At 43.6% G+C, this 18,561-nt stretch overlaps 1 protein-coding gene across 5 annotated transcripts in view; it reads left to right on the forward strand.

Moving 5' to 3' along the window:
• The first annotated feature begins 2,565 nt into the window (after window positions 1-2,565).
• Window positions 2,566-18,561, forward strand: part of KIF2A (kinesin family member 2A) — a 58,362-nt gene continuing 42,366 nt past the window's right edge. For 3 of the 5 annotated variants that reach the window (XM_074857192.1, XM_074857193.1, XM_074857194.1), the window contains exon 1: window positions 2,566-2,792. In XM_074857192.1, coding sequence (XP_074713293.1) covers window positions 2,729-2,792 — 64 coding nt within the window. In that variant the 5' untranslated portion in view covers window positions 2,566-2,728. The remainder of the gene's footprint in view (window positions 2,793-18,561) is intronic. The other 2 variants (XM_074857195.1, XM_074857196.1) reach the window with 1 other exon arrangement.

The raw sequence follows: 18,561 nt of genomic DNA on the forward strand, positions 1-18,561 counted from the left end.
GAGAATATGTGAGAGGAACAACTCTGCAGACACCAAGGTTAGTGAAGAAGGAGGGGCAGGAGGTGCTCCAGGCACCAGAGCAGATTCCCCTGCAGCCCCTGGTGCAGCCCATGGTGGGGCAGGCTGTGCCCCTGCAGCCCATGGAGGTCCACGGGGGAGCAGATCTCCACCTGCAGCCCCTGGAGGACCCCACTCAGAGCAGGTGGATGCACCTGAAGGAGGCTGTGACCCTGTGGGAAGCCCACGCTGGAGCAGGCTCCTGGCAGGACCTGTGGACCCGTGGAGAGAGGAACCCACACTGGAGCAGGTTTGCTGGCAGGACTTATGACCCCATGGGGGACCCACGCTGGAGCAGTCTGTTCCTGAAGGACTGCAGCCCGTGGAAGGGACCCACACTGGAGCAGCTCATGAAAAACTGCAGCCCATAGGAAGGACTTGCGCTGGAGAAGTTTATAGAGAACTGTCTCCCATGGGAGGGAGCCCATGCTGGAGCAGGGAAGAGTGAGAGGAGGAAGGAGCAGCAGAGACAATGGGTGATGAACTGACTGCAACGCCCATTCCCCGTTCCCCTGTGCTGCTCAGAGGGAGGAGGTAGAGAAATAGGGAGTGAAGTTAAGCCCAGGAAGAAGGGAGAGGTGGGAGGAAAGTGTTTTAAGATTTGGTTTTATTTCTCATTATCCTATTTTGATTTGATTGGTAATAAACTAAACTGATTTTCCTAAGTCAAGTCTGTTTCGCCTGTGATCTCTCCCTGTCTTTATCTTGACCCACGAGTCTTTTGTTATATTTGCTCTCCCCTGTCCAGCTGAGGAGGGGAGAGATAGAGCTGTTTTGGTGGGCACCTGGTGTCCAGCCTGGGTCAACCCACCACACCTAGTCCTGTCACTACAGGCCCTGGTAAAAATTCTGTCTCTGCCTTTCCTAGAAGCTCCCTTTAAGCACTGAAAGGTTGCAATAAGGTCTACCTGGAGTCTTGTCTTTTCTAGGCTGAACAACCCCAACTCTCTCAGCATTTCTTCACAGCAGAGGTGCTCCAGCCCCCGATCATCTTTGTGGCCTCCTCTGGACCTGCTCAAGCAGGTCCATCTCTTTCCTATGCTAAGGACTCCAGAGCTGGATGCAGTACTCCAGGTGGGGTCTGAGCAGAGCAGAGTAGAGGGGGAGAACCACTTCCCTCAACCTGCTGCCCATGCTTCCCTTGATGCAGCCCAGGATACTGTTGGCTTCCTGGGCTGTGAGTGCACATTGCCAGCTCATGTCCCATTTTTCATCCATCACTACCCCAAGTCCTTCTTCACAGGGCTGCACTCTTGCTCATTCTCTCTGTCTGTCTGTCTCTCCTCCATAGGAATTGGCAGCCATAATTTCTGGACTCTGACTTGCTGGGTATCGGACTGATTTCAGTATGAAACTGACAGTGGAGGCAGGGAGAAGACTTGAGGCAAGGAGGGTGACAGGCTGGGTGGGAGGGTGCAGGTCTCGGGGGAGGGGTGTGGCACGGTGTCAGCTGTCGTTACGTATTACCTGTTGAAGCATGGATTGGGAGATTATTGTTAATAGATTGGTTTTGCTGGGCAAGAAGAAGCTCTGTGTTTAGGGTATTTATCGTGATGCCGCTCAAGGTGACTAGGAAGCTGTCCAAGAAAGGAGAATTTTGAACCAGTGGTGGCTTCATCGTGTCAGGAACTGCCCTTGGAAGAGAAACCCAAGTGACAGCGTTTAATGAAGTGGCTTGACTGAGGTACAGGAGTCATTATAGGGAAATTAGGAACATGAAGCGTGTTTTGATTTTTATTGAAGCTGTACAAATGCACGGGCCAGTTGTGTGGCAAAGATGGATGGCTGCTGTTGACAGCACGGCCTTCCCTGGACCTGAGGGCTGCTGGCAGGTTGGGGAGCATGAGGAGTGCTTCTAAGCTGCTCTACTTGGTCCACGGCAGCCGTATGAGCAGACAGTAGGTAGATAAAGCCATTGCATTAAAACTGCAGAGCACCTCAGTGGTGCCAAACGGGCCCACCTGTGCGTCTCAGTCGGGGACAGGACCAGAGATAGAGGCTCGCCCAGGCGGCCCGCGGCTGGGACGAGCCTCTCCCGGCCCGGGCCCGGGCCCTAGCGAGCGGGGAGTAGGCAGGGCTGCCAGGAGCGGGGCTTTCCCGCGGGGCGCCGGCTCCCCGGCAGCGGGGCCACCCATCTTGTACCAGCCTGGCGGAGGTGCCGCGAAGGGCGGCCGTGCGGACACAGCCTCGGGCAAGGCCACCAGGGGCGAGGGCGGGGCGGGGCTCCCAGATGCCGCGGGGGGGGGCACACCGGACGCCGCCGCAACGGCGGCGGGGGGGGGTGTGTGGGGCTGGGGACCCGCCCGGGCCGAGCGCCCCGCTCCGCCGAGGCAGGCGGGGTCGGAGGCGGCGGCGGTGACCGCGGGCGGCCGGCAACAGTCGCGGCGCCTCCGCTCCCCCACTCCCCGCCCTGGGCCGGCCCTGCCGTGACGCCGCGGCGAGACGCGCAGGCGCAGGAGCCGCCAGCGCCTGTTGTATCCGGCCGGCGCCTTTTCTCTCTTCCCCCTCCTCCCTCTCCCCTCCGTCCCTCCCTCCCTCCTCCTCCCCTCCCTCCCGCACTGCCAGAGCCGCCGCGGTCGGTACCGGTGCCGCCGCCACCGCGCGACCCCCCCGCCGCCCCCCTGCGCCCGGCCGGCAGCGCCTGCGGTCTCCCCGGCAGCCCCATGAAGCGATGGCAGCGGCCAACTTCGGCAAGATCCAGATAGGGATCTACGTGGAGATCAAGCGCAGCGATGGTCAGTGGGGCCGGCGCGACGGGAGGGGCCGGCCCCGCGGAGCGGCCGCGGACCCCGGCCGGGCGCCGCCGCCGCCCCGGTGCGCGGCGCGCGGGGGGAGGGGGGGGCTGCGCGCGGGGCCCATTGTGTGCGCGGGGCCGGGGAGTGGCCGGGCCTGGCGCGCGCTGCGGTTGTCGGGGGAGCGCTCGCGCTGGGCGGCGCAGGGCGGTTGCGCGGGGCGCGAGCGGCGGCGGCCGCTGGGGCCGGGGAGGCTGCGGCAGGGCGGCGGCGGCGGGCGGGGGCGGCGGCGGCGGCGGGGGGAGAGCGGGAGCGGTGTGCGGGCGGCAGTGGGTGTGAGGGGGTTCGGGGGGAGAGGGGCGTGGGTAGGGAGGAGAGCCCGGGCGGCTTTTGGCAGGGGGTGGGGATGAGGCGATGGAGGGAGGAAAGGCCTTTAACGTAAAGAAACAACTTCTGATTGCTCTGGCATACGAGCACGACACGACAGTATGGCTTGACAGAAATGCCTTTGGACACTTACGTCCCTTGACAAAAAGCTTGGTGGTGTTATTTCACATGCTCTTTATGACTAAAACCTGAGAAGAGCGCTTGCTGTTTATGCCTGTGGGTTGTTATTTCTCCGTTGGGGATCCAGTGTTTCACATCGTGCCCAGCATCTCCTGGTGGGAGGAGCTTTGGTGCTGTCTAGAAATACATGTGAATAAAGGGGGTGTGTGTGTGACAGGTTTAGGGTGCTAACTCTTCAGATTTGTCTGGTAGGAGAGAGCTGAAACGGGAAGTTCACTGGCTGAATCAATAGCAGGTCACTCATGACTTCAGCTCTTTAATTTGAGTGAGAATATGTCATCTGTTCTTGGCCTCTGTGAGGTCTGTGAAGCCTGCTAAACCAGGGTGGGGTTCTGCTGGGATTTTCTGGAAATTTTTTTTTTTTTTTTCTCTCCAGGTTTCGGGAACTTGCTAAGGAATAAGCAGATGTTTCTAAGGGAAGAAAGATCTGGAGGTCAAAGGCACTGAAGTTAGCGTGGTTTTGTCATGAGGCAGGAAACAAGCAGCCAACAAGCTCTATGCAGCTTGGCTTTCTTGTGTCCCATACTGTAGTTCAACCCTACAATAAAATAATGGTTGATGTTGGCTGGACACTGTGCTAAACCTAAGCCCTCAATTTGTGCTTAATGGCTTGTGTGTCATTTGAAGAATCTGATAGGTCTGGCAGTTATTTGCATAACTCCTGCAGATCTCTGTCTGGGGTTTCAGAAAACCTCACTGTAGCAACTTGTAAAACTGTTTTGCTGAGGTCTTTGTGAACTTGTAATAAATGTTACTGTTTGGTTTGTATGCCTTTGGAAAACAAGCTATGAGAATGCTTTGCTGGGTTTTTTTGCCCCCTCTGCAGGGTTCTGCTCACTTTTAATGTCAGGAGTGAGGACAGTAACTCTTGACTGTAACAATACTTACTTTTGCTACTGTTAGTTGTTTACGTATTTTGCTGTATCACACATGCTATGCAGCACATTAAATATATTACACATGAGTAATAGACTGGGGAGGGGGGGATGCCTTCACAGCAGTTCCTCAAACTATAAGGTTTTGCGTATTTGTGTTTGCTTGGTCCTTGTGTGAGCAACCAGATTGCAGTGTCATACCAATTAGTGGGTGCTGGTTACTGTGAGGTTTGCTTGGTTTTTATTGGGACAGGTGGAGGAGATGCCCCATTCTGGCTCAGGCTACTGCAGCTTTGTGTCATTCTCTTCCTATGAAACTGTAGGAGAAACTGTCCTAGGTGTGTGTCAGGGAGCATTTTGAGAAAGGTGTTAAAGGACAGCCAGCACTAGATTGCATTGTCTTTCAGAAGATAGGTTTCCAACCTGAGCTGTGGTTGCACAGGCAATCGAAATTGATCTAGCTGCTTCTAACAAGGGGAGGGTCTTGCTGTCTGTGCCTCTGTCAGCTGTGTTGTTCCTACAAACTCTTTCTCCCATCCAGTGTGGCCAGTGATTTTTTTTTTCTTTTGATGTTTTAATACATTAATTAATAATTTGGTTCACTAAACATGATAGAAAACTTTTGGATGTGATAGTTTACTACACAGTTAGTGAGTTCCAATAGTTCACAGAGGGATCTGTGACCCAAACAATATTGGTATGTAGGAAATGTGTGGCCAGGATGAAGTGGAAGTCTTTACATATGATCTTCTGGTTCAGTAACAGGGAGCTACCTGGATCTGCTCTACCCAGAACTGTATCCTAGGTAGAATCAGGGCTGTGTATCATACCAGCTACCCTTGCACAATTAAAACTGTTTAAGAAACTTTTGGAGAAAGTGGTGTGTTGGTCTGGGCTTTTTTTTACATGTTGTTGGATCTATAGGGAGTCTTTTTTTAAAACTAAATATTATTTTGAGAGGGAGGTATAGTAATTCTTTAAAATGTCCTTATTTACCTATTTGTCAAATCCAGAAAGAATAAAGTTTTACTTTGTTAATGGGTTGATTTGGAAAAGTATGCATTTTTTCCCCATCTGTCTACCAGTTACGTTAAACGCTTTTCTGAATACAGAGTTTTATTAATTCCAGATAACTCTGTTTTCCTTTAAATAAAACGAAAACCTGACTGAAAAGCATTCTTTTTATGAAACATCAATGTTAACAAGTCATACTTGTTCACTACAACAAAATTGCAAAGACATGCAAAACACAATAAATGTGAGAATGAGATGAGAACATTCTGGAAAGAAAAGTTACATATTCTTTTGTTTTGATGAGTTCTAATTAGTCTTAAATGTTTCATGAGAGATTTCTTATAGGACTGAATAGAAAATAGATGTTGTACAAATGAAAGGCATTGTTAGAAATCATGGCCAAAACCACATGAAAATCAGTGTTTGGATAAAACCCAACATTTTCGAGGACTGACGCTGCAGAGATGCTTGCTGTGTATCTGTTTTTTCTCAGTGGGTAAACATTGGTATAAATGTTATCTAGAGTTGCAAATATTATCTCCAGTTATAACTGGAATAACAAGTTATGTTCATGTAAGAGCATACTAAGTGGTCAGCTAGTTTGGCTTTTTATAATAATTTCTGTTACTGAAATTTACTACTTATTTCTACCTTGGAGATGGGAAAGAACTACTTCATTTTGGTTGCAAATGGCTAAGAATGGGCTGCATTTCCAATCTTGAAAAATGTGCCTTATCACATGGAAGCTTAGGGAGGTGGGGAAGGAGTCAGAAGGTACTTGCAAGACCTGCAGTAATGCTCCTGTCCAGAAGATGCTCCCTATTGAGGTCTAAATACGGTCATTTGTCTGCTGACAAATTCCTTTTAATCAAATAATAATAATAGCCCACTGCTTTATGCGTAAACTTATACCTGTATCTGCACTTCCTGTGCATTATCCCATTAATGATGACAGAGACCTATATAACTACTTGGAGAAAGACTATCTCACATTTTTTTCCCCATAAATTCATTTTTTGCTGAAATAGGATAAATCTCTTATGCCTTGCAGCCCTTTAGTAGGCTGATTGGTGTTTTTCCTTTACTTTTTCAGTCCAATTGGGTTCTGTCCGTTTCATCCTCAGGCTGTTACTATTCTCTCTGTCTTTGCAGATCTGAAATACTACCTAGAAATTAATTATATATTTGCTCATTTTGAAAGCGGGGGCAGGGAATATGATTCTGATCTCACTGTGTCAGAAATAATGTAACAGGCATGAGGAGAAGGGACATTCTTGTAATTGGAAGGGTGACTGAAGATTTGACTGAACTAGGAAAGGAAAAATGCTGAATTTTTAGGGATTAACAATCAAATGGTGTAAAAAAGAAAGATCGTAATACAAGACCAGGAGAGCTGTTAGTGAAGGAGGAAACTTAAAACTCATAAAGGAGAATAGACTAGGTACAATTGTCATGTGAAGCTTGTTACCAGAGGAAACGGAGGCTAGAAGCATAGCAGAATTTTAAGAAGGATGGTAGGAATATCTAATTTTACACTAAAAATTAAAAAAAAACACACCAGCAACTGTAAAAGGTAGTTTCTGTTCTTCCTGAGTCTGTAGTTTAAATAACCTCTAACTGACGGGAGGTAGGAAGAAATCTTCCCTGTGGCTGTGTTATTTTTAATTGCCTACTTAAGAATTTTCTTCACTTGTCTCTGAAGCATCTGGAACAGGTCACGGTTGAAGATAATCCACCTAGTCCAAAAACCTACTGGCAGCTCCTCCTCTCCTTAGGCTTGCCAAAACATCATGGTAACTGTTTCACTTTCAAACACAAGTGAGACTAAATTTTTGTAATGATCAGGGCTGTAATTTTTTTCTTTAAAGCCCAGCTTCTGTGAAATTAATGTTTCTCAGAGTTGAAAGGTCTGTAGCACCCTCTGTCCTCTAGGTAATCCTGTATGATGATCTTGGTTTTTATGTACAACTGTCAATAGCAGCAATGATTTTATAGCAGGTTAGAAAGCATAATGACACTGTAAAAATTCTGTTCAGGTTTGAATAGTCACCCTATTTTACAACCTCTTGAGGATATATTTAAATGGCAAAGTGCCTTTATTCTTTCCTTTGGCGACATATCCGTTAGTTCCCTGTGATTAAGACTTTTTTGTTACCCCATTTAAGTCATTTGACTCAATTACCAAATCCCTATGTAAGCCATATGGACACAGTGTGTCTTTGTCCTTCCATAGTGGCAGATCACACACAGGGTTTCAAGTCTGCTAATGCTGATCAAGCTAATGGGTCCAATGCTTAGGCTACTTATCTGGTGTAGGTTCTCGTACTGTTACGTCGTGAGTTTCTGGGGATTGTTCCTAGAGAAGTGTTGACCAGGAGGATGTGTGAAATTTTCTGTGTCCTTTTTGAAATCACTTTTAAAGCGTTCAGCTTTTGTTTTGCAGTAAGTGGATTTTTACTGCAAGTCACAGATTCTCATATATTTATGTAGGCCTTCTGTATTTTGTATAAATAGCTTTTGAATGACAAGAGTTGAGTCCTAATCTTCCTAGAATCTTCTCTTTGTTCCATAAGTGTGTTTAATGCAGCATTACATACTGGCAATAATGTCTTATGTGGCTGCTAGGATTACACAGCTTGTATTGCATGTTTTTTCCCCTCTAATCATGTTGGGGAGGTGGGGAATCTATCCTTTGTTTCTGTTTGATAGGTAAAGTTATTGCTCTTTCCACCCACTCTCTCGATGGCCTGTTGCCTGGGCCCAGTTTCATTTGTCTTTTGTTCTTACGCCTTTATGAACTGAAGACTTTGCCACGCTGCTAGGGCACCAAGCATGGTTTCCCACCTTGTCAAGGTGGGAAGAGATGATGAATCGTCAGGAAGAGGTCATGCCTGACAATAGTAATTCATTGCAAAAGTATCTCTTTCTATTTGCTCTAGAAAATAAATGAGCCTTTTGAGTTCTAATACATTTACTTACCATAGGACAATGTTGAGAAATGAGTATTTACCAGGTGAGCTCCTTTCCTGGAGCACAAAATCTGTAGTATATGTGTTGGCTTGACCTGTGGGATGTGCCACTGTGATTTTTTTGAGCTTGAGGCATAAGTAGCAGAACGGAGTAAACTTGCTTCATTCTTTTGTTCTTAAGTTCTTCCTCTGTAAGTGTGTACTGCTTATATAATAAAGTGTGTTTGTTCTTTTCAAAATTTTTTTTCCCATCTTACTGTCTGTTGGGTTATCTTGTCTTCCTCACTGTACTGTATGACCAGACTCGGGATCAGGAAGAGAATGCTGTGGTGAACCCATGGTGAACTCCAGTATGTTGTGTTCACTGTAATTGTTCTCAGTATGTTTAGCTCATAGAGGAAGAGAATTCAGTGACTTTTGAGATGTTAAAGGTTTATGCTAGCTTTTCGGAGTTAAGCTAAATTTCTAATGTAATGCCAAAAGTAGGATACAGAAGTCTACAGTAAGGACTACCAAGCAGTCTTGATTTTGTCCAGTAGGGAGAACGTGTAGTAAACAAAATATATGGCCAAGCATGATGGTGTTTGTAGTTTAAAACTGAGGAGTTCTTAAGAAGACATTGTCTTTTAATAGCCAGTTTCTCATTGTGCCTCTGTAGGATAGTTAAAGTTATTTGGAAGTGTACATACTTTCAGCTGTAGGGTAGAAGTTTTTTATGGAGCTGTAATACCTTCTTTGTTGTATCTGATGATCTATTTCAAAAACATGAACAAGCTCTCAGGTGTATGAACAATTCTTTTTGCTTGCTTGAAAGCTTATGTATGTTTTCCAGTTTTACCACATGTGTCTTTTCAGAAGTATTTAGGTTTTTGGAGGAAACAGTTATGGTTCCTTCCAATGTAATTTTAAACCATTTGCTTGCATTTATATATTCCAAACTTTTATTGTGACTTGGTATTTGGGGCTTTATTTAAATTGTTCTCAATACTGAACAGAACATAGACACTAAAAGAAATGTTTCTGGCTATACTGTTTGGATCAATTTTTCCTGGGTCTTGGTAGAAATTTTTATACTTATGCAAGACTGTTAGACAGTCATCATAATTAAGTTGGCTACAGTTAATTTTGACTATCAGTGTGATTTCACAGCTGTTAAACATCTTAAACTCTGGGCTGCTTTTTGTGTGTATTGGTGTTAGTTTCTAGTTAGATGTTGTAGGGAAGTGAGGAAGGGAGGGAGGACAGGAACCAAAACAATTGCAATCCAGATGTAGATTGTTTTAAACTGCTGTTAGCTACATCCTCAAAGCTGTTCATATTGTGTATGTACAGGTATGTGTGCTCTCCCTTCTTTTTGTGTCATTGTTCCTTTCCTTAAAACATTCATAGTTTTATATTGCTGTTAGAGTATTATTTTTTATTTCCACTGAAGAATTAAAAAGCCTAGAGTTTCCTATAGTGTTCCCATATATAGTCAGGTGATTGACATGTTTTTCCTACACCTTTGACCTCTGTAAAGGGACGCTTTGAATTCTGTCGTCAGTTTAGCTATAAGACAGTACTGACTGTGTCTTAGACCCTGGAAATTTGTTTTGTTCATGTCCTGAGAAGGTATCATGATAAACAGGTCAGTTGTGGCTTTGAACATTCATAAACCATTGATTTACTTGGAGTCAGCGAAGTACACCTGCCATGTTACATGCTTTTTTTCCAAGTGGAGCCACCATTGGAGGTAGAACAGGGAGCTAGATGTTCTTTTCTTGTGCCACTCTTCTCCAGGCCTGGTAATTGCTCCTGGGAAACAGAGCAGCCACAGGTAGTAGTTCTCTGGGAGGGTGTTACAAAGATGGCATTGCCATTTCGCTGTTACAAAGTGTTCCGTGGAGTTAATTTTGCTGTCTTTGAATTTGGTCATTGCTAAATATGTAAAACTAGATTTTGCATGTTAGACAAAAGGTAATAAAGCTGTGTGAAAATTTACATTAAAATTCCTTTCCTGGAAAAGAGGATTAATTTATCAAGCTTATGCTTATCAGGTTTTTTTTTTTTTTAATGTGTGTATTGCACTGAATCATTTACATGAGTAGAACATGCCTAGAAGACTTTTGATAACTACTATTACAGTCCAAATTCAGTTGTTTCATGTTGCTAGGAACCCAAGTTAATTTTAGAATTGCTTAGTTAAAAGGAGTAGGTAGAGGTTCTTGAAGATAACTCTAAAACTGTGTGTTGTGTGTGCAGCCAAAACTTCAAGTGACATTTTAAATAATGTGAATTAACAGTTAGATTTAGTAATTACGCCACCTGGGGTTTTTTTGGGTCTTTTTGGGTTTTTTTGGAACTGCGTCTTGTTTAGCAACACTGAGTCTGATCTTATCTTTGACTCTGGAGAAAGAAGAATTAAGATTTTGCTGCTTAAAGGCTTGAGTATGGTAGTAGAGGTTTTTTTTATTTTGCTTTATTTGAATAATATCCTTTTAGTATAGCTTGTTGTTTTTACCTAGTGGCAGTTCTGGTTGCATCAGGCATAAGATGCTTTTAAGTTTCCCAGACTTGTAAAGGGAACAGTCTGCTGCATTCCTTGCCACTTCTGCAACAACAACACTGTAAAACTAATTGTCTGATCCCAAGCAGTAACAAGTGGCTTCAGGTAACTTGCAGATAACAAAAAATCTTTTACCTTGGTTTCATTTTTATGGGTGGGTGGTCATGCTTTTCACATGTGGAACGGTTATCCTGCTTACAAGTTATCAGTAATCCTACTGAAACTTTGTCAAGTGCAAGTTTGAGTTTCTCATGGGTCTCGTCAGGCACTGACAGCTCTGTGTAATCCCAGGTATCAGAAGTGTGAGTATTTTCGGTCTTTTGTTACTTACCCGATAGCATGTTAGGAGTTGCCTTCGATGGATGAACACACTGAATGTGTGATTGGAGGGAGGTGGGCTTTGTTTAAAACTTTTTCTTTAGAAGCAAGGTGGTTACATACTTGTGCCTTTCCAGAGCTTGGCTTTAGAGTTTTTGTTGCACAGTGCTGCACATTTTGCAGTCACTAAAATGCGTTACTTTATCCTTAGTGGCTGAGCTACATATGGAGTTTGAGGTGTGTTTCCGGCCGATCTATAGAAGTGCTTGCTAGAGATGCAGGCATGCATAGTGATGCAGTGATGAGGATCTCTGGCTCTAGGAGGAGGGCAGTGGAGATGAATTCAGTCTGAAAAGCACATGCACACTTAGGTTTTGGAATACTCCAGGTTTGTGCTTTGATTTTGGGTTGTGTTTGTATGTTGTTCTATACTTCTATGAATTGAACTTCTTGGTTCATTTTGACATTTTAATAGGATAGAATTTCAGGTGGTGATGAATGATGTGACTATAAATCACAGCCTGATGTTTTTTTAAGTTACAATAAGCTTTCATCAAACACAGAGAAGAATTAAAATATTATTTAAAGTTTTCTTGCTGCTTTGTGCTTTTAGAACGTTGTTAAGATAAGGGAAAAATACAAGCTTTAAACTTGTGTGAGAGTAAAGGCTTCTGACTATTAGTTAGGAGCAACAGTTAGCAGTTCTGTAATAAATTATTGGTAAATATTATTACTAAACATAATATAGTAAAGTAAGGGAAGTGGAAAAAAAAAAAAAACAAACAGCAAAACACTATTTGACAGGGTGGGTCATGAAGGGCAAATGGGTACCATTTGAAAACATGCTGGTAGAAGGTGCTGGTAGAAATTTTGTGTGTGGTGCAGGAAGCTATTGTTTCTAGGCAGCTACTGTCAGCTTCAGAGAAGAGTAGAGAAAATCATGAAAAGGAGGTCTCTGCCATTTATTCAAGCAAGAAACAAAATGAGAAAGGGGGAAGGGAGGGAGGAGACTGGCCAAGTCATCTCAATCTTTTGGCAGAGGGTATTCACCACGCTACTGGAATCCAGCACAATCTTAAATCCTGTTGCTAAAAGAATTTCAACAACCACTAAATGCCAATGCTGTTTGAAAGATATAGTGGACTGAATCTAGTTTTGCTCCTACATACCATAACTGTATTGAAATTTATACTGAACACAGAAGACTTTGATCTGCAAAAGTATATAGCAAAGTATTCTGGAGAGGGACTTTCAGAAACATTTTAAAAAGATGTTCCAGAAGCTGCCTGCAAAATTGTCTTAAAGGACTCCAAGGAATTGCTGACTAAATGTGCAAAAAGGTGTCAAATTATGCTCAGTTTTACAAAGCTAAAAAAATACATGTAAGAAGACATTGGACTATTCCTGCAACTTGTTTACAAGTTGTCAACTCATAGGGAAGATGCGAATGTCATTACCAGGAATTGAATGAAAACCTTCACTTATGCAGTGGCAGTAAAAGAAAAAAGTTATAGAGGACAGAAAATACTATCACGGCATACGTTAACATCTTGTTCTAATTTGAATAAAGTTTGCAGCTCTGATTCTTAATCTTCCTTAAATCTGAGATCTGGAGTGGGTTCATATGGGCCATGAAAGGGACCGGTGGGCAAGGATATTGAACCAAACCCCCATTATGAAGAAAATGATAGAAAATTTATTAGCAATTTGGGGGCAAAGGAGCAGAAAAACAGCTCACAAGAATTTTGAAAATGGGTAGATTATTGTTGTTTTGGTTTGGGCTTTTTTTACACTTTGGAAGGTAGATTGCTATGTGAATATATGACAAAACGAAATTTACTTTATGAAAAGCCAATGAAAACTTTTTTTCCTCCTCTCTTTATAAGACTTTTATTGAAATTGGGGAAGGTGATTTTTTTCTTTAAAAGCTTATTGTTTCTGCCCATTTGGAGGTTCCTTGAAGTATGCTCACCACTACCATAAGAAGTACCCTGGTAGATCACACTGATGGTTCATCTAGCCCAACAGTCGTAGCAGAGGCTATTTAGGGAAAGCAGGTCAGCCCTGCCACAGTCCATAGTCTTTGTCTTCCCCTAGTATGCAGAATTGTATCTGGGATATTAGAAGTACAGCTCTGCCTAGTCCTACTAAATATCCATTTATAGACCTATTGTCAGTGAATTTATTGAATACCTTTCTGATCCAACTTACACTGTCTGCCTCCAAACCTCTTGTGGAATGGAAGCAAGATCGGGAAGTTCTCTGCTTGCTGCATAGAAAAGTACATTGCTACTTTTATGTGCCTGAAGAAACCATTCCCAGCTTCAGTGTTGCAGGGTTTGGTGAATAACAGTTTCCACTTACTTTGTCCTTTATGGTTGTGAAGTGCAACTAAATCCACCCGCAGCCTTTTCCTCAAAGCGAGCAGTTTCACCCACCTTAATATCTTCGTTCTCTTTGTCGTCTTAGTTGTCCTTTTCTTTACCTGCTCTAATTCTGCTACATCTTTTTTGAGGTGTGAAGACTAGTACCACAGTACTTGAGATGTGGGTGTACCAGCGTTCTATTTATAGTTTGAAAATTACTCTTGCTTTTATGTTTTACTGGCTTTTTTTGTTGTTGCAGCTGCATGTTGAGTTGAAGTCTTTAGAGAGCTGTAAGTGTTAACCTAAGGATCTTTCTCACTTGAGTTGCAACTTCTAGTTCCAGTTTTAGCATTGTGTGCCCTTAATTTAGATTATTTTTCTCTGGATGCATTATCTTTCATCTGAGTTGAAGATCACTGGCCACCTTTTCGTGTACTCCCTTATTTTTGAGAGGCCCTTTTGAAGTCATGGCATCTGACTACTGTTCTGCTGATCGAGGATGCCAGTTAAACTTAGCACCAGAGTGAAAAGAGTAGGCTTATTTTACTGTTAATAATTAAAGGATATAACCAAGTAATACAGAAAATAGGCAATAAGAAAAATACAGAATAGTACACTTAATTATTACTACATACAGTTAATGCACCTAATCATTACTACACAAAGGGGAGAATAGTGATTAAGAAGATACCTCACCAGTTGCATACGCTACCATCATCCATATCCACAGTCGCTGGGCAGCCCCGGTTGCAGGGAGGATTTGGAGAGCCTGTCCCGGCAAGTGGGAAATCCTACGCGGTGCGTCCACCCATAGGTGAGGCTTCCAAAGTTGCTGTGAGCGGGCCCAGCCTTATATACCAAAAATCAGCAAGCCAGAATAACTTGCACCTTTGTTTTGAGGGGAAACATCTGGTTTCACCCTCCTGTTGGATTCCACCCAAAGCCTGGCCAGGGCTCGGGGCGGGGGAGAACCAAGGGAGTTTCCAACAGGCCAAACAAGAGAAGCTGGATACATACTCTCACAGCATCTCATCCTCACTACTGGTTACATTTTGTCTAAGATACATCTTTCAGTAGTGAGCATACATACTTTGTTAATGATCAGATACTAATAATTAACGCTAATGGTGATACAGATTTTACTAATTAACAGATGCTAATAATGGGTAACTTAGTTGTGAGGTTCATCTAGAGGTCAACTTTGTTTCAGGGCCTGTTATTGAGGCCCTAGCACTACAACTACTCAAAAAGCTGTCTTGTCAAAGGATCAGACCCCAAATTTAGTGTAATTCAGAGTGTAACTGAACACCAAGCTGGAAGATGATGTGTAAGTTTCTAGCTAATGCTTTGAAAAGCCTATATCATAAAAGAAAACAGTGCTTCCCTTTCCCAGTCCCCTCCTTCATTAGCACTTGTATACATGTAATCTTCATGTACAAGGGATTAAAGGGTTTCATGGTTTGGATGGTTGTGATTGTGAATTTATTGTATACCTCATTTTAGTCTAGTGTCCTGGTACCATGATCATTTTCATTGCATATGTGCCAGTTCACTTCCAGGCTCCCGTCTGGAGTGAACCAGGTGACCTACCCCCAAGGAAACCTAAACTTTCTTGACTGGTTCTTGAGAAGAGACCTGAACTGCATAATTTGGGCAATCACTGCTTGGACAGAGCTTCTGCTTTTTAGTAATCCTCACACTTTCATAGTTGCGTGCATGTCCCTGGGCATGCAGCACATGCTCCTTTTCATGCTCTGAAAGCATCATAGTGGGAGACTGCAATGCAGTCTTCTCACTTTTGTGTAGGTGTGCCAGCACAGGCCACGGGTGAAATGCAAAGAGCAAATTTATTCTCGTTACCTCGTGACCTGGGGGATCTCCACAGCAACACTTGGGTAGAGGCATGCAAGTGGGGACGCAGGCACCACGGAGCTCAATGCTTTCTAGCCAGAAAGAGACAAAGAAAGAGATCTCAGGCCTGCTGCTTTTGCCTGTATATATCCAGGATTTTGGAAGCGTACTTTTCCGCTGTACTTTGATCTTTCCCACAGCAGGGAAGAAATCTTAAGGATGTTGAGTAAGGTGCCTCTGAGTCTCTCACAGGCCTGTGTAATCTAAGTGCAGACATTCTACATGTCAAGCATACAGAGCTAAGCAACAATTGGTGTGATAGATGTGTTTTTCGGCACCCTAGCCGCAAGTCACTTGAGCGTGTTTACAATCCTCCTCGCCAATCTTCTGTTGTATTCCCACAGTAAGTCAAGGTGAATAACCATTAAAAAAAAAATAATAATTGAGAGGTCTTAGGGCTGTAGGCATCCCACTTGGGATCACAGGGGTGCACCTGTACAAGGATTTTAGTTCAGATCAAAAATGGACTTTGGACAGGTATCTTCTGGTCATCCCTTATGCCCTCATGCTATGCTTTAGCTTAGTTTGAAAGTGGCCTTGGAGCACCCTAAGTTCCTTTTGGATGAAATTATGTACATGATGCACTCCAACAAGGGATGTTCAGTTTGTAGCACTAGACCCCCCACAGTCCCCTCCAAAACACGCGATATAAATGTCTGATCCCCAGCACCACCTGCTTTGCTCTGCAGGGCTGCTCCTGTTGCAGTATGCTGCTTGCTACCATAGGCACAGCTGAGGGGTCTGGGTTGAACACTAAGTGCTGTAGTTGTGAGTAATGTGCCAGCTGTCTCAGGGATGTCGTGAACATGAACCAACTCATACCAGTTGTCTTAGGGTTTCTGTCCATGGTGTAGTCTGGAAAAAAGACACGGAGGTGATCTCCAGGACTTGAGGTTTTTCTATTGCAGCATAATACTTGCTGCCTGCTGTTTGAGAATGAGAAGGTTGGCCGTGGGTTATGCCATGTTTCAGTAAGAACATGACACAATCTAACTTGACAGCAAGTGGTAGATACTTTAGAAGTTGCCTCCCCTCCCCATCAAAAAAAAAAAGACTGTTGCAGTACCCCAGTGACAAAACCAGCATAACTGAATAAAAGGATTTTAGGTCCTGGAGCAATTTGTCATCACATTAACATCAATTTCGGAAGTGATTACAGCTCATCCTGCTTGATTTTGCACTAAAACAACGGAAAATTACAAATCTAATGGAAGCATTCTAGGAACACACAGTGCCTCAACTAAAAGTGGTGGCAAACAGTGGAAGACTGTGCTTCTAGTCTCTGTGTCCCAAATTATTGTCCTAGAGGTGGAGCAGGTAAATGAGGCGCTGAATCCTGGAGCTGAGTGTCGGGTGCCCTGACCTGAGCTTGGCCCTGATGGGGTGTCAGGATGGGAGAGGCTTTGTGCAGCATTGCCAGTATCAACCTGTTACGAAGGTTAGCCATAAGTTTCTCTGAATTTCAGTAAAATGTTTCATGGAAATGTATGAAAAATTATTCAGATGAAGTTTAATACAGGAATGGTTATGTATTTAAGACAGGTGATGATAGCATACCTAATAATTTCTACCTAATAGTGTGCCTTCTGGGATCACTTTTGGGACGGGCTGGCTGTTTTTTCCTATCCATTACAGTTATTCATTCCTGGTCATAACATGGAAAGTAACACTGTTCTCAGGGAAACTTCATTACTATGCTGAGTGGGAGTATCATCTCTGTGGAGATGTGTATCTTGCAGGAAGATTAGGAAGTATGGAGTGAAACAACCGCGGTAAAATGTGACACAAAGTAAATGTGCTTTTGCTATAGATTGGGAGATCATAAACTCTAAATGACAGGATAAAAACCTTGATATTCTAGTTAATGACAAAGTAACTGTAGACTACCAGGGTGAAGTGACAATGGGAAAAGTGAGTGCAGTTTCAGAATTACTGTTATTTGGCGGTGAGTGCTCCTGTGGAAAGCAGTCCTGGAGCTCCTGTGGGGATATTGCACGTCATCCTGATTGACAGTGTTGAAAAAGGAGATACTCCTAAAGACTGCAACAGGTAGGAATAGGCTCACTGCTGTTGTACAGGTGTGTTTGTACAAACCATAAAAGAAAGCAGGGAGTGCTAAATGACTGTGAACGCATGTAATCTGTAAAAAAGTTTGTATCTGTTGACAGTGGGGTGCTAGTGCAGCTTTCTGGGGTGAATAACGGAGGCAAACTACTTAATAACATAAAGGTAAAATGTGTTCAGTTTTTTGAAGAGTTTCTAGGGGATTTATGGTATTATGTATTAGATATGTTTGGACAGGTGTTTCCTTACAAATATCTCTTTCTGTGGCTACCTTATGTGTGAAGAACTTACCCCTCCTAAAAATGATAGGATGACTGGCATGGTACAGCTGAGATAACTTGCTGATAAATACCTAAATATCAGTGCATCTGTTGCCTATAGTGCTGTGATACTTCTTTGTGAATTGAGCTGCTTTAGAAACAAGTCTCCTCTCTCGCTCTGACACTGACACCTACAGAGGGAATACGTAGCTGTAGCTTTCGAATGCTATGGTGATGAGATGTTCTTGACAACCTTTTGTGAAGCCAGTGGGATGATTGCCATTGATGTCGCTAGCAATTGAAGCTTCTGAATAAAGGGAAGATGTTTTAGGAGGAGATCACTAATGTTAAATAATGCCCTTTGAAATGTGCTTAAAAGAGTATTAGCTCCCCACGCCCAAAAGGAACTGGACCTGCCTTGAAGGGAAGTGAAAAACCGAAGTGTTCCTCTAACTGGGGAAACCACAGGAAACTTGTTTTGAATGTAAAGGGAAAATTTAGAGATCAGCTTACAAAATGAAAGGTCTGCAGAAAAATCCAGTGAATGACAATGTGAAAAGGTTGGAGATTTGACAATTATTAGAGAAGAAAAAACCACGACAGCAGAGCTTATATGCAGCTCTAAGCAACTGCTTTAGAGAAGATGCATCAGTATGGGTAGTTAACAGGTTCAACTAGAGTGAGCACAGTGAATTATAATTTAATGGTTTGGAGTGGAGGGGCTTGTTGGTGTTGAATGCAAGGGGAACCAAAAAGTCGCTTGTGTCCTGTTTGCTGTATGAGGGATGTTAAATGTGCTGTTTGTATTCTGAAGTTAAATACTACACACAGTTCAGGGGCATGTCCATATGTTGTTTTTTTTCCCTCTCATCATTTGTTAGTG

The sequence above is a fragment of the Strix uralensis genome, chromosome Z, assembly GCF_047716275.1.
Source record: "Strix uralensis isolate ZFMK-TIS-50842 chromosome Z, bStrUra1, whole genome shotgun sequence".
NCBI classification, from domain to species: domain Eukaryota; kingdom Metazoa; phylum Chordata; class Aves; order Strigiformes; family Strigidae; genus Strix; species Strix uralensis.